The sequence below is a fragment of the Borostomias antarcticus genome (assembly GCF_949987555.1).
Source record: "Borostomias antarcticus genome assembly, chromosome: 24".
In the NCBI taxonomy this organism is placed as follows: domain Eukaryota; kingdom Metazoa; phylum Chordata; class Actinopteri; order Stomiiformes; family Stomiidae; genus Borostomias; species Borostomias antarcticus.
In genome coordinates, this window is record NC_140257.1 from 11,135,359 (window position 1) to 11,162,631 (window position 27,273).

General features: G+C 44.1%; 4 protein-coding genes across 4 annotated transcripts; 3 read left to right on the forward strand and 1 right to left on the reverse strand.

The window, feature by feature from the left end:
* Positions 1–589: 589 nt before the first annotated feature.
* On the forward strand, positions 590–1,558 carry LOC311325525 (fibronectin type III domain-containing protein 11-like; the record flags this gene model as incomplete). Its single annotated transcript, XM_084458239.1, has 1 exon — positions 590–1,558. The coding sequence occupies one exon, from the start codon at positions 590–592 to the stop codon at positions 1,556–1,558; it is 969 nt and encodes a 322-aa protein (XP_084314365.1).
* Positions 1,559–4,233: 2,675 nt separating this feature from the next.
* Positions 4,234–7,722, reverse strand: LOC311325355 (5-beta-cholestane-3-alpha,7-alpha-diol 12-alpha-hydroxylase-like). The gene has a single exon (XM_084458041.1). The coding sequence runs from the start codon at positions 7,050–7,052 to the stop codon at positions 5,514–5,516; it is 1,539 nt and encodes a 512-aa protein (XP_084314167.1). The 5' UTR covers positions 7,053–7,722; the 3' UTR covers positions 4,234–5,513.
* A 6,419-nt stretch (positions 7,723–14,141) lies between these two features.
* Positions 14,142–14,927, forward strand: higd1a (HIG1 hypoxia inducible domain family, member 1A; the record flags this gene model as incomplete). The annotated part of the gene is made up of 3 exons (XM_084458486.1): positions 14,142–14,217; positions 14,403–14,537; positions 14,727–14,927. 3 exons carry the CDS (start codon positions 14,142–14,144, stop codon positions 14,798–14,800), a joined length of 285 nt encoding a protein of 94 aa, XP_084314612.1. The 3' UTR covers positions 14,801–14,927.
* A 1,797-nt stretch (positions 14,928–16,724) lies between these two features.
* ccdc13 (coiled-coil domain containing 13) lies at positions 16,725–22,181 on the forward strand (the record flags this gene model as incomplete). The annotated part of the gene is made up of 15 exons (XM_084458240.1): positions 16,725–16,933; positions 17,183–17,331; positions 17,545–17,687; positions 17,831–17,917; positions 18,048–18,161; positions 18,257–18,361; positions 18,968–19,138; positions 19,234–19,410; positions 19,883–20,089; positions 20,352–20,449; positions 20,669–20,731; positions 20,828–20,974; positions 21,250–21,418; positions 21,467–21,627; positions 22,013–22,181. The coding sequence occupies 15 exons, from the start codon at positions 16,725–16,727 to the stop codon at positions 22,179–22,181; spliced, it is 2,169 nt and encodes a 722-aa protein (XP_084314366.1).
* Between the last annotated feature and the right edge of the window lie 5,092 nt (positions 22,182–27,273).

Below are 27,273 nucleotides of genomic sequence, written 5' to 3' on the forward strand. Positions count from 1 at the left end.
AGCCTAGTAGGCTTGGGCTAGAGAAAGTAACGCACAGGGTCACTGGAAGTAGACTGGAGAGTAGCTATAGGGGAAAAGTGTCGCTCACTGGCTCCATGTTTCTCTTTTAGCCTCTTTGATTGACGTTTCGGTCCTTAGGCCCTCTTCAAAATCAAAAAAACAAAACAGACACAGTAACATATCTGACGATGATTAAACAATCATCTTTGAACCATTCTGACCTTTGACTGAACAACATTCCACACCCTTCCATAGAACTGCGTGCCAGTGTTATGAAAGTAAGCAGGCTTATCAAAGCTAGGCTAGTTGTAAAGCTGTTCATGCTTTCTATTTATTACTCCCCCCGTAATTTCCTCTAACGTTAAACACTGGTTGCACTTTTACAGCTGGTTTTATTTTAGTGAACAGAAATTGATGTCTCACATAATGTTATTTGTTGTCAGTGATACGGATACTAATATTAGTCAAGCAGCTCATTGTGACTAATAACCTACAGTATTCAAATAGACATATGTGTCTAAAAGCGATACTACACGCTGAACTGCCCTTGGTTGGATTCTTACCAGTTTTTTTTGTTGTTGCACTAGACATGAAAAGAATGAAGGTGACGCCCCCGAGCGATGACATCAGCGAGCAGCGCAGTCCCACAAAGATGCGCCACGGCGGCGACGCCAGTGGCCCGACAGGAAGTGACCCCCAGACGTTCGCCAGTGACCCCGGCAGCTCCAGCATGGCGCTGCGCCACCACATCCTCCAGCTGCTCTCCACCAAGCTCAGCCCCGCCCACCTGGAGGCCCGCAAGGACCGGCTGGACATCCTGCGGAAGTGCTCCTACTACATGGAGGTCCACCAGGACGCGTCACTGACCCCCCAGTCCGCCCTGTCCCACTCCACCATCCTCCAGCTCATCGACCCCTTGAAGTTGCAGCGCATGAAGAAGCTGGCCAACAGCCAGGTGAAGATCCTGCTGTGCCTCCTGGAGGAGCTGTATGAGCAGATCCTCCGAGACCGCGCCCACCTGCAGGCCGTCCACAACCCGTGCAGCTCGGCCAGCTCGGTCCAGGACGACGCCTCGTTGCGCCACCAGGTGGAGCAGCTGACCCAGTATCTGGTGGACTTCGACACCACGCTGCCGCTGGGCCCGCTGCACGCCAAGCACACGCTCATCTCCAACATGTACAGCGCCATGGTGCCCCGGATCCGGCTGTTCCTCAACGTCAAGATGCCCGTGCTCTTTGACAAGTCGCGGTCGGAGGCGCTGGCGAGCTACACCCGGCTGCACTGGTACATCGCCGGGTCGGAGCAGCAGGAGGCGGGGGAGCAGTTTGAGGTCAGCCACCGGCTCGTCCAGCCCGCCAACGCAGACGAGGGCAGCCAGGTGGGAAAGGTCACGTGCTCCGCCTACTATGTCCATATCAACAACCTGCTGCCCGAGCGCCACTACGAGTTCACGGTCAAGCGGGTGGACACGTGCTACCTGGTGTACAGCGTCTGGAACGAGAGCCTGGTGCTGCGGACGGCTCCGGCGTGCCCAGGGAGCATGATGGGTAGCCAGTAGAAGAAGAGGAGGCTGTATCTCTGGTAGTGTGGATGGACAGTGGACGGACGCATAGCACTATGGGAAAAAAAAGCATTTTACATTTTCTATCTCTCTAATAAAAGATGTGGTTGAGATTTTTGAGCAAGGTGCTTCAATTTAGCAGAACACAGAACATACTGTAAATCCTTGACCTTGAGAACTGGGACTGACATGCAAACATCGTTACTTTCTGTTTTTTTTGTAATTGTTGGTTGGCATGGCCGGTGTTGTGGAGAATCTCACTCCCCTTCACCTGAACGCACGCTCGCGTTTCCCACTTGTCGTCAGTGCAGCTCGTCATTAGTCTGATCTGCGCTCTTCTTCCAACAGGACGAGTGTTTCTACCACTCAAAGACCAGAACATCACAAGAGGTGCAATTATCACAAAAAAGCGATCATGGTCTATATTTTAGGTTTGAAGAGGGCAATGCCAAGCTCATCATAGGCGACCCGTAGAATTTTGGCAGGGGCACTCCGATTTTGGCAACGCCTGCTGAAATCTGCGTCGCCCCCCCTAACTTTTTTTTGCCAAGTCTGACACACTTCAAACTTATTCAGGTGACATCGTTAGGTGCCGGGATGCTACCCTAGAAAGCACAAGCTTGTTGTTTGAACGGGGAGCATTTTGGAAGGGGCACTCCGATTTGGGCATGCGCTTGAAAATGCTCCCAGTTCAAACGACAAGCTTGTGTCAAGATGAGCCTGAAACAGAGGCTCCTCCCACAGACGCTCCACTTGAGGCCAGCCAAGCTCCGCCTCCTGGCCCAGCGCCCAGCCAAGCTCCGCCTCCTTCCGACCCGGGTCAGAGGTCAAAACCTGCCACACCCAATATGACCCTACTGGGCCTCCTGTCCTTAATTCACACCCAGCATCTGAAAGAGGTTTACCCCAATCAATCAGCTGAGAGAATATAGACGATATAATGTCATTATTATTATTGTACTGCTAAGGTGGTCAATGAAAGCCCTGTGGGTATTCCTACTTTTCCTTCAGAGTCATGCATGTGGGTCCTACACCACCAGAGGAGGGAGGGAGGGAGTGTTGGGAGGGGAGGGAGGGGAGGGAGGGAGTGTTGGGAGGGAGGGAGGGAGTGTTGGGAGGGGAGGGAGGGAGGGGAAGGAGGGAGGTAGTGTTGGGAGGGGAGGGAGTGTTGGGAGGGAGGGAGGGAGTGTTGGGAGGGAAGGGAGGGAGTGAGGGAGTGTTGAGAGGGGAGGGAGGGAGTGTTGGGAGGGGAGGGAGGGAGGGGGTGTTGGGAGGGGAGGGAGTGTTGGGAGGGGAGGGAGGGAGTGAGTGTTGGGAGGGGAGGGAGGGAGTGTTGGGAGGGGTTGGGAGAGGATGGGAGGGGAGGGGATGGGAGGGGTTGGGAGGGGTTCCAGGATAGACTTCAGTTTGACATCCTGCCGTTTCATCAGATTGTTTATGGTCTAGCAGCCTATTCTAGCAGCAGCGTTCCGTTCATAACAACGCAGGTGCCGTCATGAGAATCCTGAATTTGGCGTTAATATTATATTAGCCTAATACTCTCTCGTTCAAAGAAAAGTAGTCTAACTGCCAAAAAGTTAAAAAGGCCTTATTGAGATATGCCGCTATACGCATGGGTATATAGGCTCTCCAGATCAGTCTTTAAGTCGCACAGAAACGGAGGTTTGAGATCATCTACAGATTGAATTGTTATTCAGATTCAGGGGCGGGAGCCAGGCTACTGGTCCTCTCCTTCACTGTCCGCGCGCAGCAGAGGGTCGCAGCCTCGCAACACAAAGCAACGGTGTTCTGTTCACGTCACGGCATGACGAGCTCCAGAGTTTACAGATTGCCTCATTGATGTTATGAGGTTCCCCAGCTATTAGCGTTGGGGTTAAATCTGAAATATTGCCAAATAGGCGCTTTTGCTTTTGGAAATCCTCCGTCGCCGTCTATAGTAACCAACTGAGCAGCCCTCAGCCCTTTTACTTTCCTTCACGAAAGTTCTTTGCAAACTACAAAAAATAGACAAGACAAAAATAGGCTATATGCTATACAACATTGATAAAATAGACATGTTTATGAGTTTCCTAATTATATGATTTATAAGACTGTGATGACTGATTGCTTCCATACATAGCCGCGGGAGCGTATTTTGAGCAGGATGCTGCTGACCAAAGTCCAGCCCAATCTCTCTAAAATGCACGGTTGCGCAGCATTGTATAAAGCTGGCCTTTCTGTATTTCATTTTGTTAGGATATTCTATTCGATTTGAATATGTTCTGCTATTCTAAGCTGTTCTGTTATTCTTTTATGCATTATAATAGTCAAAACGCAATTTCCAACGGTCAGAGTAGAGAGATAGAAAAAGCCAGCTGGTATCGATAGTGCGGAAAGTATCAATACTGCGGAAAATTAGTAGGCTATTGAATTTTGAATTATCATGACGTGTTTGAATTTGACTACATAGCAGAAGAAAAAATGCAGGCCCAGCGATGTGACTATTGCGCAAGCGTACATCGCAATGGCGATGCGTAAACGATATATCGTACAGCCCTACTGTAGATGTTTAGAGATAGGGTAAACTATCCGCCCTCTACAAACCAGACTTTGAAGCCCTTTGCAATGATTAACAAAAGAGCACACAATAAACACCAACAACATTCTGGAAACCAGTGAACACCATTATAAAAATAAAAATAAATGCTTTAATTTTTCTTTAGACATATTTTCATACAGTACACAATGAACAGAGCAGAAATCAATGTATGGTGAAATCGGAAACTGTTACTGTACATCCACTTATTTTAATAAATGTGTGGACATGCTGCCCCCATCTGGTTTAAATTGATAGTATTCCTATATAATAATATTCCCTTCTGCCAACTTGAAATGGTCTGTTCAGTATGTCATGGGATTCTGTCTTTTGAGGGTTACATTTCAGAATCAGAAGGGGAACATTCCGCATCTACGTAAGAAGGATTTACTGTACTCATTCATACTGCATATTTTTGACACATTCTCCTATTGTTATATTCTCAAGTGTTTGAGGACTACAGTGCACCTGTTGACACTGAGCTGCTCTTACCATACCCCCATAGGCTGAGGTGATATTTGCTCGCTAGTGCATTCCAGTGTGTACTCTGAAGCTCTACAAAGGAAATGTATTGCTATTGTTTATGAAGACTCTGTATGGATTATCCTGAGGCTCTCATAATTCCTGTCCCATTTTCGTTCAGTTCAAAATACTTAAGTCAATGTATGTCAAAAACAACCACAAACAACCTCAGATCACAACACCAGATCAAGCTTTTCTCCATTTCCATAGTGGCCTACTGTGCTGTACACTGTCCAGTAGTGTCACAATATGGATTAGGGTACACTTAATGGTGACACAGGTAATTTGGATACATTCATAAAAGGTTTATATGCTGTTTGCCTTTATGGATGGCTCATACTGTACAAAACATCCATATGTTCAGTTTTAATGTTCGTTTGTTCCAGTGGTGAGATCTAATTCAGTTTCTATAACGAAATTAAGAATACAATGGTGCAACAGTACTATTATATTAGTCATAACACAAAAACATCTGCTCACCATGTCCTGTTGAGCATCAGGATGTCATTTCCAGCAAATTTCAGCATCTCACCATCATATTAGTCAAAATATAATAACATGCTGACCATTTCATGTTACAACAGGATTTCATAATTTCCAGTAAATTTCAGCACTGATACTGTACATTTTCTGTTTTTCAAATGATTGTGCCAAGGATTATGCTAACATTTTGCAGAAATATTATAATATATTATGAGATATTATACATCTACGTATATCAGCTTTCACAGTAACATATTATAATCTATAGTACTGTATTATTCAATGTGGCAAAATTTAAAACCTACTGTAATGAGGAACCCTACTGTGAGTTTGGTTAAAAGCTTGTTATTAAATGGAAGCATGCTTTCAAACCTAGAACTTGAGTCTGTACCTAAACTGAATGTCTCTAGTTGGCTGCATGGACCCAAAGCCCCAGCGCTTGATGTCAATATGAGGCATCTCCTCATCTGGATTCTTTAGCTCAAAGTCAAAGTATGTGAGCATGAGGAAAACAAACTGCTTCAGCTCATTGGTGGCGAAGAAACGACCAGGACACATGGTGTTCCCAGCCCCCCACGGCATGTTGTAGTACTTCAGCTTCTTTCCGTCCTTGTAGAAATCATTCTTCTTGCCTCCGTCTGGTGTGAGGAAGCGGTCGTATTTGAACGTGAGCGGATCAGGGTGGACGTCCGGGTCCATCTGAACGGCGGTGTAGGGGAAGAGAGACACCCTGTCGCCCCCCCTGAGGCGGTACTCTTGTCCGTCGGCCATCTTGAGGTTCATGTCCTGGAGCACGGCCCTGGTGAGGACGGGGGCAGCGGTCAGGCGCAGGGTCTCCTCCACGGCGCTGTCCATGACGGGCGTCTTCAGCAGCATGTCCCGGGTCAGGTCGATGAGCGGGCCGCCGCGCCTCACTTCCTGCCCGGTCTCCTTCAGCACCTCCTCTACCTCCGACCGGACCGCCTTCATGGCGTCAGGGTGCTTCATGAGATAGAGGAGCAGCCAGAAGGCTGACGGACCCGTGTTACCCTGGGACGCCCACAGCAGCAGAAACATGTACCTGTCTTGCATGAACTCCTGCATGCCGTTCTCCTCCCTCATCTGCTGCTGATCATGCACCCAGCCGCTGATGTTGTCCTTGGTCCTGACCTTCTGGACCGACAGTGTGTTCCAGAACAGCCTCTTCAGACGTTCCGCCTCCATCTTCTCAGACGGCAGCAGCACCCCGTAGGCCAGCTTGGGGAACAGTTGGTCGTACTTCCGGAACTCCGAGAAGAGCGCCTCAGATTCCACTCTGTCAACCTCTTTGGCTTTCTCGAGGCTCCCCGAGGACTTGGGGGTCTCATTACCGAACAGAGCCAAGTAGCCTGCCCTGAAGACGATGTTGTAACTGTAGTTGAAAAGCCCGCCCTCCATCCAGCTCTGAGGGTCCTCGCCTGCCCCCACACTGTGCAACATCAGATTCTGAAGGTTATTCATCATGGCATGTGTCATGACCACCAAACCGTCCCCCATCAGGTGCTTGTTGCTGGATATCTGCAACATCTTATGGTCATCTTCGGTGTTGGGTTGGTAACCAAACACTTTCAAAACTAGATGCTTCGCAAACTCTAAGAAGTCCAGCTTTGTGCGGGCCTCTTTCACAATAGTCCCAAAGGAAAATGGGTCCGTGACGAATGTGAAGTAAAATCCTCCCAGCTGCACTGTGAAAATATCCCCATGTTTCTTTTTCATTCTCTCCAGGAACTTTGCAGTATCCCTGCGAAACTCCAGGACATGACCCAGCCAAGGGATGGGTCCCTTATCTAAGGGGGGTTCTCCGGGGCGCCTCTGACGGAAGGTCCCCAGGAGATAAAGTCCTCCAAGGAGGGAGGCTAGCAGAGCAAGCAGGAATGGCAGCAGAAAGCCCATCGTTCTCTCCTGTGTAACTAACAGTTAATCTGTTCTCCAGCTCAAATTCCTTTGGAGTAGTCAAACACTATGCTCCTCCCCCTTGCACAACTCATGCCTGAGTACTCCAAGCACTAAGTAATTCAAACCTTATTTCAAGGACTAAACTTTAATAGGCCTAAAGTTCGCTCATTTGATAAAGGGACTGCAACATAAACCTTACATGATTGCTTTGTTACTGTACGGCATCCTAGTTCAGCTCTTTCATCATTCTCCTAAATCAACACTTGGTGTTCCACTGTGGAAGAGCCAAGGTCAGATAAGGGAGATGACAGCAAAATTATTACTGACCACTCTGATTATGATTGATTGATTGGTTGGTTGGTTGATTGATTGTTTTTATGTCAAAAGACAACGAATCCAAGGGATAACATGTAAAAGAGTATACTTATTTCCAACATGTTTTCTGGTGTCATAAAAACAGGACAGGCAGTAACACGACATCAATAAAATTCATTTATGAGGAATGATGCAAACTGGGGACAATGACCTCAGCCTTCCGTAGCCTTCACCACTTTGTCAATGACGGCAATTTGAAGGCCTTTTGTCAATGAAGGCCATTCATCAATACAGTTTGTTGGCACTGTATGCTATACCGTCTTCACTATGCAGTGTTGCCAACTCCTCTGTAAGGGAAGTTGCTGTTGGTTCTCCCAAAGGTAGCTAGAAGTAGCTAGATGGTGTAATCAACTAATTTTCATAATATGCTGAAAGAGGAAAAAATTATAGAAAAGGCTGACCAGGTAGTTGACAAACTAACTATGTAGTCCAGGGGCCAATCCATATTTTGGTACCACCTAAGGTGACCAAAGAATATTGGTATTTTTGTTTCTTACATGTGTGTACAGTAGTTTGTATTTTGGTATGATAACCCTGCCTATCTAGTAGCACGAAATGTTAATAAACCTTAACTTGACCCATATGTTAAAAACTTAGCTTATGGAATACCACTCTCAATGTATTTATTTACAAATATCAAATGGTAATGGTAAATGGTAAATATCAATAATCACAACAACATGTTTTTATTCAAAGTAAAAAAAAGAAGTAAGGAGTAATGTAGCAAATATGAAAATACATAAGACAGCTGTAGAATATGAATAAATAGCTGTAGAATATGAATAACCTATATAAAAAATTATAGATCTGAAATATATTGATCATGTGATCAGTATTTTCATTACAGGTCATGTGACCATGCATTTTACAGTAAATATGTTTGTGTTTAATTACATGGAAATTACGTGGAAAATATAGGAAAGTGGCCAATATTGAATATTTACATGTGTAAGAAATATAATGGCAGTACATGGGAATGTATGAACATTAAATATATTAACATGTATTTATCTAGCATAGATGCCTACACCAAAAAGAAATGTATGTAAAATATTTGTACATATGAATATGAATATATGCAAATATTACAAATTGGCAGCTTAAAATATGTAAAAGAAATATATGTAGATATTTAAATATATGTTTTAAAAATGTATGCAAATATTAAAAATCAGCACCTTAAAATATATATAAAATAAATATATTTAAATGTATGTTTTATATCAATAGTCAGTAATTGCATTCACTACAAAGGACATATTCAATTGAGTTCAAAATGTATTATTGTAATAACAAGCAGCTGATATTTAATACATAGGCCTATCAAAATATTTTATCTAAATTTGTGAGTGTAACTTGCCTCTTAATTACCTAACCAGCCCATGTCACGGAAACTCTATACACTTCTCACACTTTAACATCAAAAAATTGTAATTGTAATTATTAGGATCATGCCAACTTTTGGGGAAGTTAGCTTGTTTGCCATCATCCCCAGAGTCAGACAAGACAATATCGAACAAAGCACTAACACCATTGGGGGTAAGGAGAAAGGAGCCCTTTTCCAAAGTACTGGCCTGAGAGTGTAGTGGTGGTGGTGGTGGTGTTGCCTAGAGATAAAAGACAAAATAAATCAAATATCTATTCAGTATATCATAAGTCATACTAAGGCACTGCAGTTTTCTATTACCTTATGCAGTTGCCAGCTGGTCCTCAGTGGCCTTCTTTTGATATCCACGCTGTTTGAGCCAGCCTCTCAGGATCTATGGAAGACAAAAACATGAAGGTGATCATTACTAATGTTGTGTTTTTTTCTGTATATGATATGGTCTACTGTATGGGTTTGACCAATAATTCATAGCTACATATTCAAGTATCAATTTCTGCCCATATTAAATGTTGGCTGAACTTTGTAACTGAATGCTGAATAGACAGTCTTTTGTGTGTGTTTTGTTGTAGCCTACTTTGGACTGCACACCAAACACCTGGCAAACACCACTGTCTAGGGTCTGTAACCTGTCACAACAATCGCTGCACCTTGGTAACCCGGTAATCGGCCCACTTGTGTGTCCAATCAGGTATTGATGAAATGCCATTCCCTAAATGTTCTCTGGGGCTAGAGTAGGCTCGGGCACTGAGTCAGGCACTGAGTCTTTTACAGTGTTTGATCTCACCCTTTATGCTCTTTGAGCTTCTGTAGCCAAGTTGAATTCGTTTAAACCCACTCCTCATTATGAATACTGCTCACTTGCACCATCGAAGAGTTAGCTTTTCGGTGGCATAATTGGTAGTGGTGCTTATGAGAGGTAGTCATGTACATTCGCAAATCACAGGACCCCAGGTTCGATCCCAGTGTGGGTAAGTTGCGTTACTGACGAGAGGCGCGCTGTGCTCCAAATGTGAATTACAATGAAATACAAGCATGACTCAACTGTCAGACGGGAACCTTTTCTTACGTCACTTAATTTCCCCGAAATGCTTCTCTGAACCATGCCCAGCTGGTCCTCAGTGGTCTCCTTCTGATACGCATTGTTTGAGCTGGTCTCTCTGGCTCTGTGGAAGCCAAAAACATGACAGTGATTATTACTAATTTACCTCAGCTCAACGTCAACTTGTCACAGGCATCACGTCCCTTGCCATGGTGTAGGCAGCCCCTCGCTGCCAGTTTCTATTGAAACATTTTCATATGCCATGTTGCAGGCTTCTATAATGAAGATCAAATGAAGATTCAATGTGGCAAAATGTAAAGCCAAAAATGAAGACACAATGTATTATGAACTAAAACGGTATTAATATAAAGGCAACTCAAAATAAAGTTTTTTGCTAGTAGCCTACAGATGTAGCCTATAGGTCTTCATGGCATGGTAGCCCCCCATAGCTGTTATAAAATCACTATAACACACGGCCTCGAGTGGTTTATTGCTTTTATACAACGGTTACTACAGCTATTAGTGTAAAATAAACACACAGCAATGTAAAATATTAACATTTATTCAAAACGAAGCATCATTCCCTCAATTCCGCCGAGCAAAATAGTTCCCCTATCAACAATGCATTGGATCAAATGGGAGGCGCATTAATACTGAAAATGGAATGATATGCGGTCCCAGGTGTGTTACAAAGTATTTTAACACGGCTTCCAGCCAATCAGAATCAAGAACCAGAACTAACCGTTGTATAATATAACATATTTTGTAAAGCTGAATATACCTGTCCACTGTGTGGGTACCAGCCACCTCTATGCCACTTAAACCCTCTAACTGATGGCATTTAAGTCCAAGCCTCCCAGTTAGTTACATTTTAGATTCCATCCAAACCTCCCCCCAGCACAGACTTGGGCAGTCATTTGGTTATGATTTATGACATATTAGTTCATGTTTTACCCCCTACACTTCACATGCCTCTTCACTCCAGAATCATGCCTCTGGAAATCCTCCGAAGCCATTGTTTACAGCTCTAGCTCCCCCTGTTGTCCTTCCCTGGTATCACCCTCATCAGCTCTGCTGTCATTTGTGATCCAATCACGCGATATCTGCGCCCCACTCGGGTCCCTGTTGTTGAGAGCCCTGTACCATCTGATTCAGAATCGGCCCCACTTTGTCTAAATAATCCAAATGCCTTTAGGGAAAGGAAAGGTCTGGGACTGATTCACCTGAACATAAGAAGTCTCTTTAAGCATCAAAAATTAGACTAAAAATTCTGGTTTCACAGGCTGATTCAAGATTGTGTATGTATCATGTGTAATGTAAGTACACATTTCCAAATTTACAAACAATTTACAAAATTACAATTTTACAAATTAACACAAATTATACAATAGAGTATTCTCTAGGCGGGCTGCGGGATTACTTTTCGCAAGGATTACTTTTCGTTTAGCAAGAACACCATTGAGTTTAGGGTTAAGGTTATGGTTAGGGTGAGGGTCAGGTTTAGGGTTAGGGTTAAGGTTAGGGTCTTCCTTAACCCTAAACTCAATGGTGTTATCGCTAAACTGGGTTGCGAAACGCGTAGACGCAGGCGGGCTCTAGAGACCTGAACCAAGGGTGTAGTAGGCGGGCTCTACATCGGAATCAAAGTAAATAGAAACCAGGCGTGACCATGGATGTGACGCGAGGCTACAGTAAATAGAAACCAGGCGTGACCATGGATGTGACGCGAGGCTAGAATAAATAGAAACCAGGCTGGTGACGCAAGGCTACATTCAGCACTACGTTTAGGCAGATAGCATTTCAGTCATTTCATAGCAGTTCCAGACAGCTGCCTACGATGTAGCCTACGATAGCAAGTTAGATAATCTAGTTGACCTTAGCCTAGCCCTGACGTGTTGCGTTTGAATTATTAATTAAAGTATAATGGTCAGCACCTGTGACGTTAGCCATCTTTCCAGAACAATATGTTACCCAAGCAAATGAGCAAGTAAATTATCTGAAGTTGCTGACTAGGCTATGACACAGATACTGTACAGTATAATTTCATAACTGACTCTGAAGATAATATTAGTGTGCTACACAGCATGCCAGACAGTGTGACAGAAAAACACAAGTAAATGATAATAGCTTCCTCTATTTAAATTTCTAGTCTTTGTGTTAAGGTTTGAGGGTGGTGAAGGTTCAAAAACAAAGTTTAATTTCAAAACTCAAAAGAAAACTGAGGAACACTGGGAGTAACACATTAACTTAGACAATGAACCGAGGACAAAGGAAACAGGAGGGCATATATACTCAAGGAGAACATAAGGAACAACATAGGCTACAGGTGTGCAACAAGACCTGACGAAACAGGGGTGCAGACAATCACCCAGACAAGGAAGGAGAGATTCCAAACAAGACACCAACACAAGAACAGAGGAAATTAGGACACAAGGGCAGGGAACAAGGCTGGGACTGGACAGGAAACTAGGGGAAACCAGAAGGGGGACCAGAGAACTAAAGAGGACTGAGGGGACTATAACTAGGGACAGGGAGTGGAGAGGGACTTGTGGGGAACTGGTGGCTAGAGCTGGGGCAGGGAGGATGCAAACCAACATAGACATAGAAGACAAGACAATGAACACAAGACGAAACACATGGAGGCAGAACAAAACCAGGTGACAATGTGAACAAAGTTCAAAATTATCTTGGGGGAGTGTAGGAACAGTCACTAGGAAGGGAGGTGCTCAGGGTCAGGAATCCAGTCCGGGAACAGGGGGTGAGCAGGGCGAACCAGGGGTCTGGGGCAGGGGCGAGGGTCTGAACCGGAAGCAGGGGGCGAGCAGAACGAACCAGGGGACAGGGACGAGCAGAGCGAACCAGGGGTCCAAGGCAGGGGCGAAGGTCCAGACTGGGAGAAGGGGTCGAGCCGGGGTGGACCTGGCCCGAACCATAACACTTGAATAATTCCTTTTAATAATGGACAATGGTGATGGACTGAAGGATATCTTAAGGCTACAGTCCAAGCCTCAAGGAACAACAAGAGAAACATCTCCAGAGAAGAGAAACAAAAGGAAGAGTTGGAGAAGAGAAACGCATCCACCAACACCAGGATGACTTGAACCTAGCTGGGCAAGATCATGTGACAGAAATACTTGGCGAAAAGTAGCCTTCATAACAATGCTAATGATGACTAAGATATCCAAGCTCTAATGGTGCAGATAGCATAATGCTGGCACATTACATAAGCCCAATGGCTTGGTTCATACATGATAGGCTACATAAATTAATGATGAATAAACGTATTTTTGGTAAGGGCAGAGCTAATCTAAATATGAGTCGGCTATGAGTGCTAGGCTACTTAATAATGGATTAGCCTTGAGTAGAAATACTAGTCCAGGGCCTGGACCAGGGTGTGGACCAGCTGTTAAACCATGATTGCTTTTACTGTAGTGTGGTCCATTAAGTTTCCTCCTTACCACCAGAGCCGGGCATATCAGCAGCACATCTTGTCCCACAGCAGACAGCACATTGCGATCTCACAAGCCACCAGTTACATCACACCACACAACACCTCCCACATGTGACGCGTTGCGCTAGAACTTTGGGAAATTGTGTTTCCGCTTTAATGAAAATACATTTTACAGTGTTCCAGTGGCAAAACAAACGAATGGAGAACCTGATATTGAAATACGTCTGGATGTGTGTAGTGGGGACCATGTTTAGTTTATTGAACGACAGTCTATTGTGAAATATAATCTACATTCTTGTTAATCCCGGACTACACTCATTTTATCCCCACCGCGACTTCGCAGGTTACGTCACAGGTTTTTAGGCTACGTATGAGAAGTTATATCACCCATGATCGCCGCTACAGTGGTTGTGAGAGAAAACGTTACCGGTGTCTTCTCAAAACTAATTTTTATTCACTTGTAGGTCAACGAAACAAAACGGTAAGGAGGTGAACGCTGTCTTTTTTAAATAGCCTAATGTCATTCATTCAACAACTATGGGCAACGTGGTGGCTTGTATTAAACTGGTTTGGCTCTAGTTTGACCTTCGATCAAAATGTATCCACGAGGTTTGAGAGGGTTCTGATTATGTACTATGGGTTTAGGACAGCTTGGACCGACAGTTGTCAGTCACTGGGTGCCCTTGTTGTATAGCCTATTATTAGAAACCCAAAGAATTTAGCCCATCCTTTTCACGTGCCAGATAGGCCTAGAATCAGTAACAAAATAGGTTAGTTGTTATCACAGATATGAATTTAAAATGAATCCTGCTTTCTCTTTTAACTTTAGCAAAGATGTCTTCAGATGACTATGGCGAGAATGAGTCCAAGTTTATGCGAAAGGCAAAGGAAAATCCATTTGTTCCTATAGGTGAGTAACTAATGCAGCTTCACTCATGGTAATTACATAATCAAAAAAGAAATACTGTTCTGAAGAGTCATAGCATGCATTGCTACATACAGGTGCATCTCTTCTTAATCTTAAGTAGGCTTAATGGTGTTCTATATTGTGACAAAACGTTCAATTTACTGTATGGATTGTGTCTGTTACTGAAGGGATGGCTGGATTCTTTGCCATTGTGGGATACAGACTTTGGAAGATGAATCAACGTGGAAACGTGAAGATGTCAGTCCATCTAATCCACATGCGTGTAGCTGCTCAAGGATTTGTAGTGGGATCTATGACTATTGGTATGTGTCGTAATGTAGGCACATCATGTTATGTATCATTATGCTTAGTTAGAAAACGTCAGTGTTGATGCTCTTTAGCTGTGTAATAACAGTTACTACTGTATACACCAGTGTCAACACCAGCATTCATTACCACAGTTCATTACAGTGTGTTGGATTAGTAACTTATTTTACTTTCTTTTGTTTCAGGTGTCCTCTATTCAATGTACAACGATTACATTGTGAAGCCCAGAGAAGCACAGAAAGCATTAGATCACAAATGAATATGGACTCCCTTGGACTGATATTTTTTTATATTTATCCCTTAATATTACCTCATATTAAGGTGTTACAGTGTATTTAATTTATTATGGATGTGCCATAATTTGTACAGTAGGCTATACACATTGTTTCTACAACACACCTAGGAAGATATTTATGGTATTGTCTTCAAACTTGACAGTAGTGCCTTAAATGAACTCACTTTTCTAACTTTGTTTTAACCCTAAATGTCATAACATTGCATATAATGACTCCGCTATTAAACCCCTATTCAGTAGGTATTAAGTCCTAGTTACCCAAATTGAGGCTGTGCTGCACTTTGAAAAGTGACAAATTATCGGTTTGGGGAAGTGTAAATGTAATGATTGTGATTGGACTAGATGAAATGTGATGTAAGGGGTTAAGAAAAAGTATTCAAGTGAAAAAATGTTGTGTATGCATATAGGTTACATATTGGATAGGCCTATATATCTATAGGTTACAGAATATGCTTCAGTTGTACTTTGATTGTGCATAGCTAAGGAAGCTGGTTAAATCAAAGGGGGAAATGCTTATATGCTGGTTGTACACAATAGGCAGATGATGAGGTGTTATCAAGATGACCAGGTGCAAGTTTGACTCAAACCAAGATACTCAATCTGTTGTGTAGGAGGGTGTGTCGTTTTTTATGATTATTTTCCCCCGATAATTCCATTATTTGATTTATTATGTTTTATTTCTGTTTGTCAATGCAAAATCTCTGTTGCACCTTACTTGGCAATGGCATCAAGAGTGTATGGGGCCTATGTGAGCTATTTAAAATGGAGTTGCCAGTGCACAGTCGGCGGTTTCACTCAAGGTCTGCACACTCTGACTACCTTAAAAGGTCAATTGGGAACATGGTTGGGGTTCAACTCTATTTTTAATTCAGTAAATTCAGAAGAATGAGAAGAAGAATGTTTGTCAAGGTGGGGATTTTCATGGAAATCCCTTCCAAAGGAGACTGGATCTGAATATGAATTAACCCCACCCACTAAGTCACTTTTGGTAATTAAAATTCAGTGACTTTTACTATAAGTAGGACTACACTAGCCTACTGTATCTACAATAACTGTTTGCACTGAAATAGACTAGTATGTTTTGGAATTCAATAAAATTATGAAATTTTAAACTATAAAATATATGAATATATACTCAGTCAAATAAGCGTAGGCCTTTGCTTAAGCATGTTAAGATGCTGCAATGAGTTGTGTCTGTTGCACGCGCTGCACATCCCCCACCTGTAGCGTTTTCAGGAACACGTTACCATGGATACGATAGCGTCCGCAGGGATGAGGAAGTGTCGCAAAACAAGTCTGCAGTGCTCCACTCTGTTTGAGGCCTATAACGCCATAGCAGACGACGTGTGTGGCTCATTACTGTGCCTGAATCTACTGGGGTGAGTTATTTCTCAGCTTTAGAGTGTTAAGTTGCGAGTATATAAGACCAGTGACTTCCTTATTCAGCTAATGTTATCCTAGCTAACGTTAGCTGCCTTTGCTGTTTGCTTGACTGACATGACCTGCCTAGGAAAAGCAACAAATCAACCCAAAATGTAACATATGTCTAAATGTAATTATTGTCCAACCCGCATGATGACATCTCAAGTTTCTGGAGCCTTATCTGTTTGTCACAAATGTACTTCCAAAGTTAGTGGCTAGCTAGCAAGCTAGATACTCTAGTTAAATTATTAATGAAAACATCATGGTCATCACTCGTTAGCTATCTTCCCTGAACACTAGCTAATGTTACCCAAGCAAGTAAATTATCTGAAGGGAATATTGCTGACTATGGCAGAGATACAGTATCATTTCATAACTGACTTTGAAGATAAGGTTAGTGTGCTACAGCATGCAAGCAATTAATTTAAATATTTACGTTCTAGGCTTTGCTATTTCCCCATTAATAATGGAGGATGATGATGGACTGAAGGATAGCTTAAGGCTACAGTTCAAGGCTCTTCAGGAACAACAAGAGAAACGTCTCCAGAGAAGATTAGAGAAACAAAAACAAAAGGAAGAGTTGGAGAAGAGAAACGCATCCACCAACACCCTCCAAGACCAGGATGACTTGAACCTAGCTGGGCAAGATCATGTGACAGAAACACTTGCCGAAAAGTAAGCTTTCATAACAATGCTAATGATGACTAAGATATTCAATCTCTATGGTGCAGATAGTGTCATGCTCGCACATTACATAACCCCAATGGCTTGGTTCATGATACATGATGTATTCTGGATCTCTTGGGTGGGAATGCCTTCAATGAATGTGAGACCCTGAAAAGCTAGCTAGTGAACCTCTGGCTTCCAATGGGTGATCAATTATCCTCTATGTGAAATGTCCTGCCATTTTAATTGCTTCCCTAGACTACTGCAGAATGAAAATGAGCTGTTGCAGGACCAGGTGAGGGAGCTAAGAGATGAAAATGGACGCCTCTTCAAACTTATTAGTGAGAAAGACTTTGAAATAAAACACCTAAAGAAGAAGAGAGAGGAAGACAGACTGGCACTAGCAGGTATGTAAAGTAACGAAAAGGCTACACACAATTTATTATGTTGAAGCACACTGGGTTAATTTGAGGTATGCATACATGCTAGGTGAATAACCCAGAGATGTCATTATGAATGGAAACAACAAGTTCATCTCTTTTTTTACTTTATGGCCCTTTTTTGAGCATTTCATTGTACGTGGTACTGCGCCTATGACAAATAAACATCCTTTTTGTCAGGAACGTCTGGCATGGCAGGTGATGCAGCAGCCACCAAGATTGTGGAACTTTCTAAGAGAAATCGAGAGTTAGCTGCTGAAATTCAACGAGAAAAGGTTAAATCAAAGCAATCCAGCAACAGAGTCAGTGACCTTGAGAAAGAGGTAATGGATATTGGTAGGCTACATTTTACAGTGATACAGTAATCCAAATATTCATTATTTGAGCACTGTGCTATGGCCGCAACAGTGAAGTTTGATCTGAGACTCAAATACCCTGAATCTACAATCATTTTTTAATTTACCAGCTCCAGGCTGCTTTGTCCGTTAATCCTCTGGGACAAAAGAAGGATCTAAAGGCCCAGGATGTATGGTCATCTCAGGATTTGCATGAGGTACAGCAATTCTGTTACAAATTGACAAGGAGTTATTGTTCTTTTGTAATAAAAAAAATCATCCCTCAGAAACATACCAACTTTTTCTGTGACAGTATTTACTATATTGCATGCAACCTCTTATCAGCAGAACAGCCCAATGGTGAAAACTCTTCAAGAGAAACTATCTGCTGCTCAGTTCAAAATGACGGAATATCGCAACCAGATTCAGGCTGTCAAACAAGAATTGAAAATAGCTCAGAAGGTAGTATCTAAACAATGAATCTTCCCTCCCATAGAGTAGAAGTAATACTACTCTGAACTATTACTACTTTGAAGCTACCTGTGTGTCTGCTGTAGGTATTAACCAGTGAGGTGGGAGAGGAGGTCAACATCCAGCAGCTACTGAGCAGCCCAGGGCACTGGAGGGGTCGCTCCCAGCAGATACTGGCCCTCCAGAGCAGGGTGAGTTTGCTGCAATACCAAACTCTTGATCAGATATTGGTAGACTGTATTCCCCAGTACATTAAAGGGACAACGAGGAGTTTATTTTTGGTTACGGAACAGTCTCATTTTAATGTGGGTGAATTACCCACACTTGTTTACGTGTCCATTTTCGACAAATGTCGTTTCTTGTATGTAGTTTATTTTTAGATTATTATTTCGTGGTCGGTTCGTCCAGAACTTCCTTGGAATGACGAAACGATTTACTGCAGTAGCCTACGCCGCCAACAAGAGACAGCGCCAGCATATATATACCGTTATATATTGTCAAAAGTAACGTTACTAGTAAGACCTATGTAATTACCTCATCGGTGGCCATCGTTCCGTCTTCAAAACACCCGGTTCAGGTAGCTAAGGTTTACGCGGGGAGGCTCATGGGAAATGTGGTCTTTTTGGGCGGAAAACACTTCCGCTTCCCGAAACTCCTCGTAGGGCCTTTAAATACAGTTTTACACGTTTGCGTCATTGAACACCTCCAGATGACCGTTTTAACATATATTTCGACATATCACAGCAGCAGTGGTTAAAATGGATTTGTTGAAACGTTTGTGCACATGGGATGCCTAGGTGCGTGACTTGGAGCAGCAGCTGAACCAATCAGCTCAGCGGAAGCAGCCTAGTGTCCTGAGTTTGGAGGAGGAGCTACTAGGGGTCGGGGTCCTGCAGAAAGGGGCCACCCAGGACCGGAACCTCAGCTATATCCGCTCCATAGAGAAAGAAAAGAGAGAAACACTTGAGGTAGCATTGTCAGTTCACACCCTATCAGTCTTTACCATGTCAAAACGTATGTCACAGAGTAGCTGAACTGTCTCTCACCTGCCATGGCTCAACAGAGGCTCACAGGGGACTATGAGTCTCTCCTGAAAGACCACGAGGAGGTGAAGAAGAAGCTGGAAGGGTCCAAGGCCAGAAACAAAGCCCTGACCACTGAGGTGAAGTCCCTGAAGACCCAGATCTCTACCCTCCAGGACAAGGGGAAGCATGATGATGAGCTGGTGGATGCCTTGCTGGTAAGATCCCAGATATCGCTGGGAAATGAGTCCCATCTTAATTCATCATTATATCCACACCTTCAGGAACAATTGATTTTCACAGTAAGATACAATGAGTCTGTAAACATCTGGACCACAGTTTTCCCCATGGATTTGATAAATGGAACTTCTATGTTACAATATGTAGCCTGACTAACAGTCCTTATGGAGCTTTCTGTCAGATATGAGTCTGGCTTTGGCCTGCATCAGGTACTACATTATGTTAAGATGTAATGTGTCACCGTTTGTTTGCAATGGGATAAAAGGTTGTTCTGAGATGAATGTATGTTGTTGCTGGCATGAACAACATAAAAGCAAATAGATACAGAGAAGCTCAGAGAGTGAAGTGTCCTTACTGATGTGTCCCCCGCCTCGCCCCGAACCCTGTACCCTCTCTCTGGGCCCTGTCCTCTGTCTGTGTCTTGCCCCACGCCCCCGTCTGGATGAGTAGAAGCAGCAAAACCAGCTGCACGAGGCTCTGACCCGGCTCAGTCAGCAGGACGAGCAGAGCAAGGAGAGGCGGAAGGACCTGGGGCAGCAGCTGAGCAGCGAGGCCCAGAGGCACGGCTCCCTCGTCCAGCAGCTCAGGCAGATGGTCTCTGAGAGGGAGGCCAAAGTCAAAGAACTGGAGGAGGAGATCCGACAGCTCTCCCTCAAGGTCGGGAGACCTCTAAGTGACGGTGTCGTCACATAGCCCACAAGCCGCCATGACTTTAGTCTAGGTTGCACGTTTACTTTCATGTCAGTGCAGGGGTGAAATTGGGCCTGGAATCCTGCATGTCTGCTGTATATCTAAGTCCATTCACTCAGATCAAATCAGACCAAGGCTAGAGTTGACATAGAGTTGATCCTGAATCTGCCAAGTCTTTAAATTATGCTGTCGACCAATTTGTTCCGTCGTGCTTGTAATTATGTTGCAGAGAGAGGATGCCAGTCAGTCAAGCTCGAAGGCGGCCATTTGCAGCTCCGGGCCTTCAACAGCAGGGGGCGTCGGTAACAAGAGATTGAGCTCTGCGTGGTATGTTTGCATGTGGTAGTTGAAAGAATTTGTGCCATAAATGTGAGACAGTCTCACTCACCCTCACGTTTCCTTCAAACTGCTGTTAATTGACTACATCCATATCTCGTAAACCCTACAACACTCAATGATTATGTCCATAATGCTAGTATAATGGCAATGCAATGACTATACTCGCATAACAATTCTCTTATATTCTGTACGCGTCTTCTCTTGTAGTTCTGTTTCCAAACTCGGACATAAGCTGGTCGAGTCTGTGGTAGGGAGCAGTGTAGACAGCAGGTCAGTTTTCAACTCCAGTAACAGACAATCACACAGCCAACGGGTCCCATCTTTGTTAACCCTAACCCTAACAACAACATTTTGATTTGATCTCAGAGACTCGGGACCTCCTTCTAGCTGTCAGCACTGTCCTGCGGAGATGAAATCTCTTCTGGCCCAGTGTACCGAGTATAAAACCCTCTACCATGCTGTCAGCGTAGAGAGAGATCGGCTGCTAGAACTAGTCAAGGTCCAGCAAGCCAGGTATAACATGGGCTTCAACAGTGGACTTAATATCTGCAACATTCCTTAGTTTCAGTCTTGTGTTTTGCCGTCTTTTCTGGTCCTCTGTGGGTGTGTGGAATACTGATTATGAGCATTGTGTGAGGGCTTTTAATTGACCCAAAATCGTAATCATTTTGCATCAAACAAGAATCACAAAATGTTTTCCCTCCACCTGTTCGTTCGCTGTACCTGCAATTAGCGCCCACGCATGTTGAGACTTAGCGCCTCTGTTTGATGTGATGTGACCCGCTCAGGGAGGGGGAGGTGCAGCACAGGTGTGCGGAGGCGGAGCAACGGTGGCAGGGAGAGCGGCGGAGGGCGGCGGTCCTGGAGCAGCAGATGGAGAAGGCGAAGCTGGATTTTGGGAACGGACGGACGCCGGGCAAAGCCAGTAACAGAAGCCGGGGGGGTACGGCCGTGGCGGCGCGCTTGTCAGGGCGCACAGATGGTCTCTTCTCCCACTGAGCTCAGGTTGATATCTTCCGTTTCTGTATTGTAGCTGCTCTCTTTCTTCTCCTCCACACAGGAACCTCCTCCAGTCTGACCACCCTCTCCGGGAGAGAGGAGTTATCCCCCAGAAGCCCTCCAGACCTGACCAAGGATGCAAAAGGAATCAGTGAACTGAGTACACAGTGAGTCTGGCTTCATTCTGTTTCTTGGAGGTTCGGCATGGTGATGTGTTGGAATAACAACAGCGTGTTGGTCAACTCACAAATCTCTTAAAGAAATCATAGAAGAACACATCATCATCCGTACCTACACAGTATGCACACATGAAGCCAATGTTGTTATGTATCAAGGTCTGGTGCAAAAGAAAACAGTCCATATAAAAGTGTCTTTGATAAATAGCATGAGGAAAGGTGTGTGTGTGTGTGTGTGTGTGTGTGTGTGTGTGTGCGTGTGTGCATGTGTGCATGTGCATGACCTGTGAAAACCGTGAAAATAACATGGAGGATTTTCACCTCAACGGCTCATTGGAGAAGTGTACAGACACTGACGTGAGCGTGTGGCCCTCAGGCTGGCCGTTCAGCTGGAGGAGACCGAGGCCCTGAAGGCAGCGCTGAAGAGCACTCTCCAGGCCAAAGAGGAGGACCTTCAGCTCTACAATGACATGATGAGCCAAGTCAAGCATGTTTTCCTGCAGGCACTGCGACAGCACAAACAGGACACTTCCCAGGGGAGCTAGCTAGCTGAGCAGGGGTCCCGCTGGACGTGACTTGGGGCAGAGCGCATCCTCCTCCTGTCACGTCTCCTCCGAGGAAGGACATTCTGAGTGAAACAGGCCGGTCCGTGTCAGCGTCACACGACGTCACAGCTGATTCACTGGATTCTGTGTACTGTCAACCGCCCTGACCAAGGAGAGAAATGCTCTGTTCGATGGACACTTGTAAGGAATACTGTATACACCGACCAATCTGAATGAAAAGACCTTGAGCAGCACAGCTTATCGATACCCTGCAGGCATCAAAGAAGTGCTCTGATTGTTGACTGCAAAAATGATGAACACTAGTAGAATGTCCTCCGTCATTGTGCTCATGGCTTTTCACTGTCACACTGTATTCAAAGCAAGCTGTACCTTGTGCACCTACTGTAGCATACAGTGTATTATAGGCACATACTGTAACACAATGTAACAATGTTCATGTATACAGTAGCTTTAATGTATTGTGCAACTTTTATAATTATAAAGGAATGGAAAATGTATCCAACAATGTTTGCTTAATGAAATTATTTTTTATCTCCAAATATATATTTCACTGATATATTTCAAGTATAGGCTACCATGTACTGTATATTTCACAGTTTTCTTGGCTGACACAACTATTTGACTGCCGAAACCAAACCTGCATACTGAGTTCCTAAATAGTTTAATGCTGCTAATCTCTTCTGACTTGAAACCAGCTGTGTGGGAATAGTGGTTGAAAACTAATGCAGACCTGAGATTTACGAACTCCCACTTTGACCCTCAATGCGTTTCCCTGACTGGGTCAAATGTATAGGCTACAGTACGACCCGAGCTTCTCGTTCCACGTGAATTCCGTAGAGCTGTCTCGTCCGCGTATCGTGGGACGTCCCAACATTCATACCAACATCCGAGTTATTTTCTTCCTGTGTAGCCGAAAGCATTTCAGCAAAACCCCCCTCCCTCCTCCACTCCTCCACATCACGCTTAATTTAAACCCATGGCTGAGTTAGTGTGCTGCTTCAAATACCGCACTATTTCTTCCAGAACCCTGTGGGAGATTGGCAGGTCCCGGCTGGACCGAGCGAAAAAGTGCCACAAGACAAAAATATCAGACTTTGGACGTGATGAAGAAAGCCTTTATGCTCTAAGAAACAAAAAACAGCTTGTGTCGAACACCTCCTGGATTGAAGGCACCAGTAGTACCAGTTGCCGATGTGACTGACAAGGTAATGATAGCCTGGGCTCACTGTCTACGCTCAGTTTAGTGGTGCCAAACTTGTATCTAAGGTACCTCACATCATTAGTTAATGGATAAAGTGATTGTCATGCTCCTAAACTGCCACAAAAACCTTTGAATAGGGATTGAAAGAAAACAGAATTAATGTAAAGTAATCAACTCAAGATGTATACTGTAGAGTGGTTTGTGGGGTACCATTACATCCTGATCGGTTCAGATTTGAATATGGGACAAAACAACACATGGTTGTTTGATCTGTTAATATCAACCCTTTATTTCTCAACCGGATTAGTGTATTTGAGTCAATCATGTAAAGATGTATCATGTCATTCAATACAACGCTGAGTGCCCCCTCGAAAAATACATTTTTTCCTAATCACAAGTTTATATATCCATGCGTAGACTGGCAGAACCATAACAACCCAGAAAAAATGCATTATTTTATTTTGAATACCTTTAAAAATAAAAATAAAAACTCAGCGTTACACTGAATGACATATACGTCATTGACCCATTTACAGTATGTCTATAAGGGCTGTCACATAGGGCGCACTCGTGTGTGTCTCTCAGGGGCAAACCCATATGTTATCTTTGCATTAATATGCCTATTCCTGATGACCTCAGTAATCAAAGGGTGTCATCACTCTCAAATAAATTACATTTCACCAAACAGATTAATATTGTTTTATGAAGCTGGATTACGCAGAAAGGTGTAGATTTATTCCAAAATGCCCAATAACCCACCAAGCCAAACACAAACTTATGTAAACACAGCATACGTAAACAGCCTCACCTATTTGTCATTCCAGGTTTGAATGACTCCTTTCTCCATCCTTCTCCTCAGAGGTATTCCCTCGTTCTGGACCAATGCTTCCTGCAGACCATTGACTGCATCCAGAAACTTGAGTAAACAGCGGGCCTGTGAACGCAGAGGTTAAAGTTAGCCATCCGCATATGAGGGATCTGAGAGCTGTTCTCAGGCACTGAAAGCAGTGTGCGCTTCTATGACTCCATTCATTTCACAGCAGAAAGAAACCTCTCATTTACATGTAATGGAAAGAAAATAAACAACTGGCACATCTGAGCCGCTAATCTGCTCATTTACACTAATGAAGCAAAGAGGTGGTTTTGTAACAGAGGCTGGAGATCAAGAAAAAGCAAAGCCACAATCTCTCAGCGAGGCTTTACCCTGCATGATAAGGTTATTGGGAATAATGTTGATCTTGGTATTGATATCCAATATACTAGGGGAGATGTTCTGTCACTGTCAGGCATCCTGGCTCCATGCGTCCATTCAGACTGCTCAAAACAAAACCAGTCCCCCTACAATAGAAAGATATCAACATAAGTGAGTGTTGTTTCTTCATTGGATGGTCATGTCATTTGATTTCATCTTTGTTATCTTTTCAGGCCACTATCACAGTGTTCTGGTAGAATTACATAAATATCTTACTATTATCTCTAACCCTAACCCTAATGCTTAAGCTACAGTAAGCTATGGGTATGGGGACATGGAAGGATTATGGGGTGTGTGGGCCCCTGGGCCGGGCGTCTGTGGAGGCCCCCCCATCCTCCTCCCCACGACAGCCCCCCGCCCCCGCTACAGTCACAGCATTTTTCTTTAAAAATTATTGGTCCAAGCACATCTTAAACGAAAAAACCCACTGATCCATTAGGTCCCGTGTGCAGCGCATTCCCTGAATTTAGTTGGCGTTAACGCTGTAGACAGCTTGGAGACATTGTGCACAACTGAGAGAGGTCAGAGGGCTTGGAGGGCTAGGGGCACTAGAGCCCTCTGACTACCAGGGCCCCCGGCCCTCCTATAGGGCCCTATGACTACCAGGGCCCCCAGCCCTCCTATAAAGCCCTCTGACTACCAGGGCCCCCAGCCCTCCTATAAAGCCCTCTGACTACCAGGGCCCCCAGCCCTCCTATAAAGCCCTCTGACTACCAGGGCACCTGGCCCTCTACTGGACCCTCCTACTACCAGGGCCACCGTCTCAGGCCCTCTGACTAGAATATGGTCCTAGTAGTCAGAGGGCTCTATAGAGGGCCAGGGGCCCTGGTAGTCAGAGAGCCCTAAAGAATGGGCATCAAAAAATAAAAAAAGATTGTCGATGGGCTTCGCGAACTGCCGCGAAAGGCCCAAGGCCCCCCCGGGGCCCCTGGTAGTCAAGGGCCCCTGGGCGCCGGCCCTATTGGCCCGGTCCGTAATCCGTCTCTGTATGGGGACATTTAGCCATACAAAACAAAACATTTAACTGTCCGTGTCATTTTGGGTTGTATTACAATACATCAAGATAATGTAATAGAAGGTAAGTGAAAATCGATGGCTTGTCTCAGCACAGCATTTTGTCTCATGATCAACATTCAGTACACATCACTAGATGGCAGCATGATCTGTATGTAAATGTATGCTTTACAATGGCCTCTCATTCATACATTCACACAACCACTCACGCACTAATGGCAGCCAGTTGCCATGCAAGGTGCCAGCCTGCTCTTTGGGAACAATTTGGGGTTCAGTGTCTTGCTCAAGGAAAATTTGACATGTGGACAGGAGGAGCCGGGAAACAAACTGCCGACCCTACGGTCATTGGACGACCCGCTCTGCCTCTTGAGCCGCAGGCGCCCCATACTTAACTGTATGTTCTCCCCTAGTGACATGTTTTAACAGGGAATTATCATTTCATTTCCTGCACTTATTGTATCTATACATAGCGCCAAGCTCTCTAGTAAAATGTATTATTTATTGTTCATTGTTTGAATTGCTCAGACCAATGTAATTTGGAGAATTCTTAATTAAAGGGAATCTATATTGGGATAATTCCTCAGTGCACACATAATTGACAAATGAACAAATGAATGCAATCATTGTAAGTCGCTTTAGATAAAATTGTAAGCTAAATGACAGTAATGTAATGTAATGAACCATAATATTTCTTTGCAATACCAGAATTTGGTCAGATAAGATTACAGTAGCATGGGTCTATATTTGTCCCTATTTAAACTCTTCAGAACTACCCTGTGTATTCGCAGTGTCAGCTGCACAGTTCACCCCAGTAAGCTAATATCCTTCAATTGCAATCTTTTTGGAATACCCATTTAACCTTTAATAGATCCCCACACAGGTCTGTAACCTCCATGAGGGTCGAGCGGGCATGTATATAACAACCCCAGATAGCAAGCGGATCTGGGCCATATACAGGCCAGCAGATCTGGCCCTTGTGTCTTAGTTCCGGCCCATATATGGCCCAGATCCGCTTGCTATCTGGGACGGGCAATATACATTTTAAATATGTATTCTAGTCTGTGTTACTTTGTTGTCTTTTGGTTCTGTAACAGTGCCACCCCCCCTCCCCTCCCCAGGGATGAAGTACTACCACTACTACTACCACTACTACCACTACTACCACTACTACTACTACTACTACTACTACTACTACTACTTATAAGGGTAAGAACAGGAGGACTGGAAGTTGGAATCACTAACTGTGCAATGGCTGTAGCTACTGATGCACATATCCTTTATGCCCAGTTGACTTGTCAATAACAATGGCTCATCAAACAACTGAGGCAAGAGAAGTCCTGTTACAAGTCCCCAACACATGCAGTCCTAGGCACATGTGCAAGGATATCTGGCAGATCTACTGGACATCACTTGGGACCACAGCTTTACAGTTCACAATATGATCCTATCAGGAAATGTCAGATCCCCTGTAAAATGACAGATTAATAATTCAGAGTCTGGCAAACCTGTTAAAAACCCATTGTATCTGCACAGTACACCAAGATGTGTTCATGCCAAAATGATGCAATCATAGATAGTTGAAATATTGTGCTGCGGCCACTGAT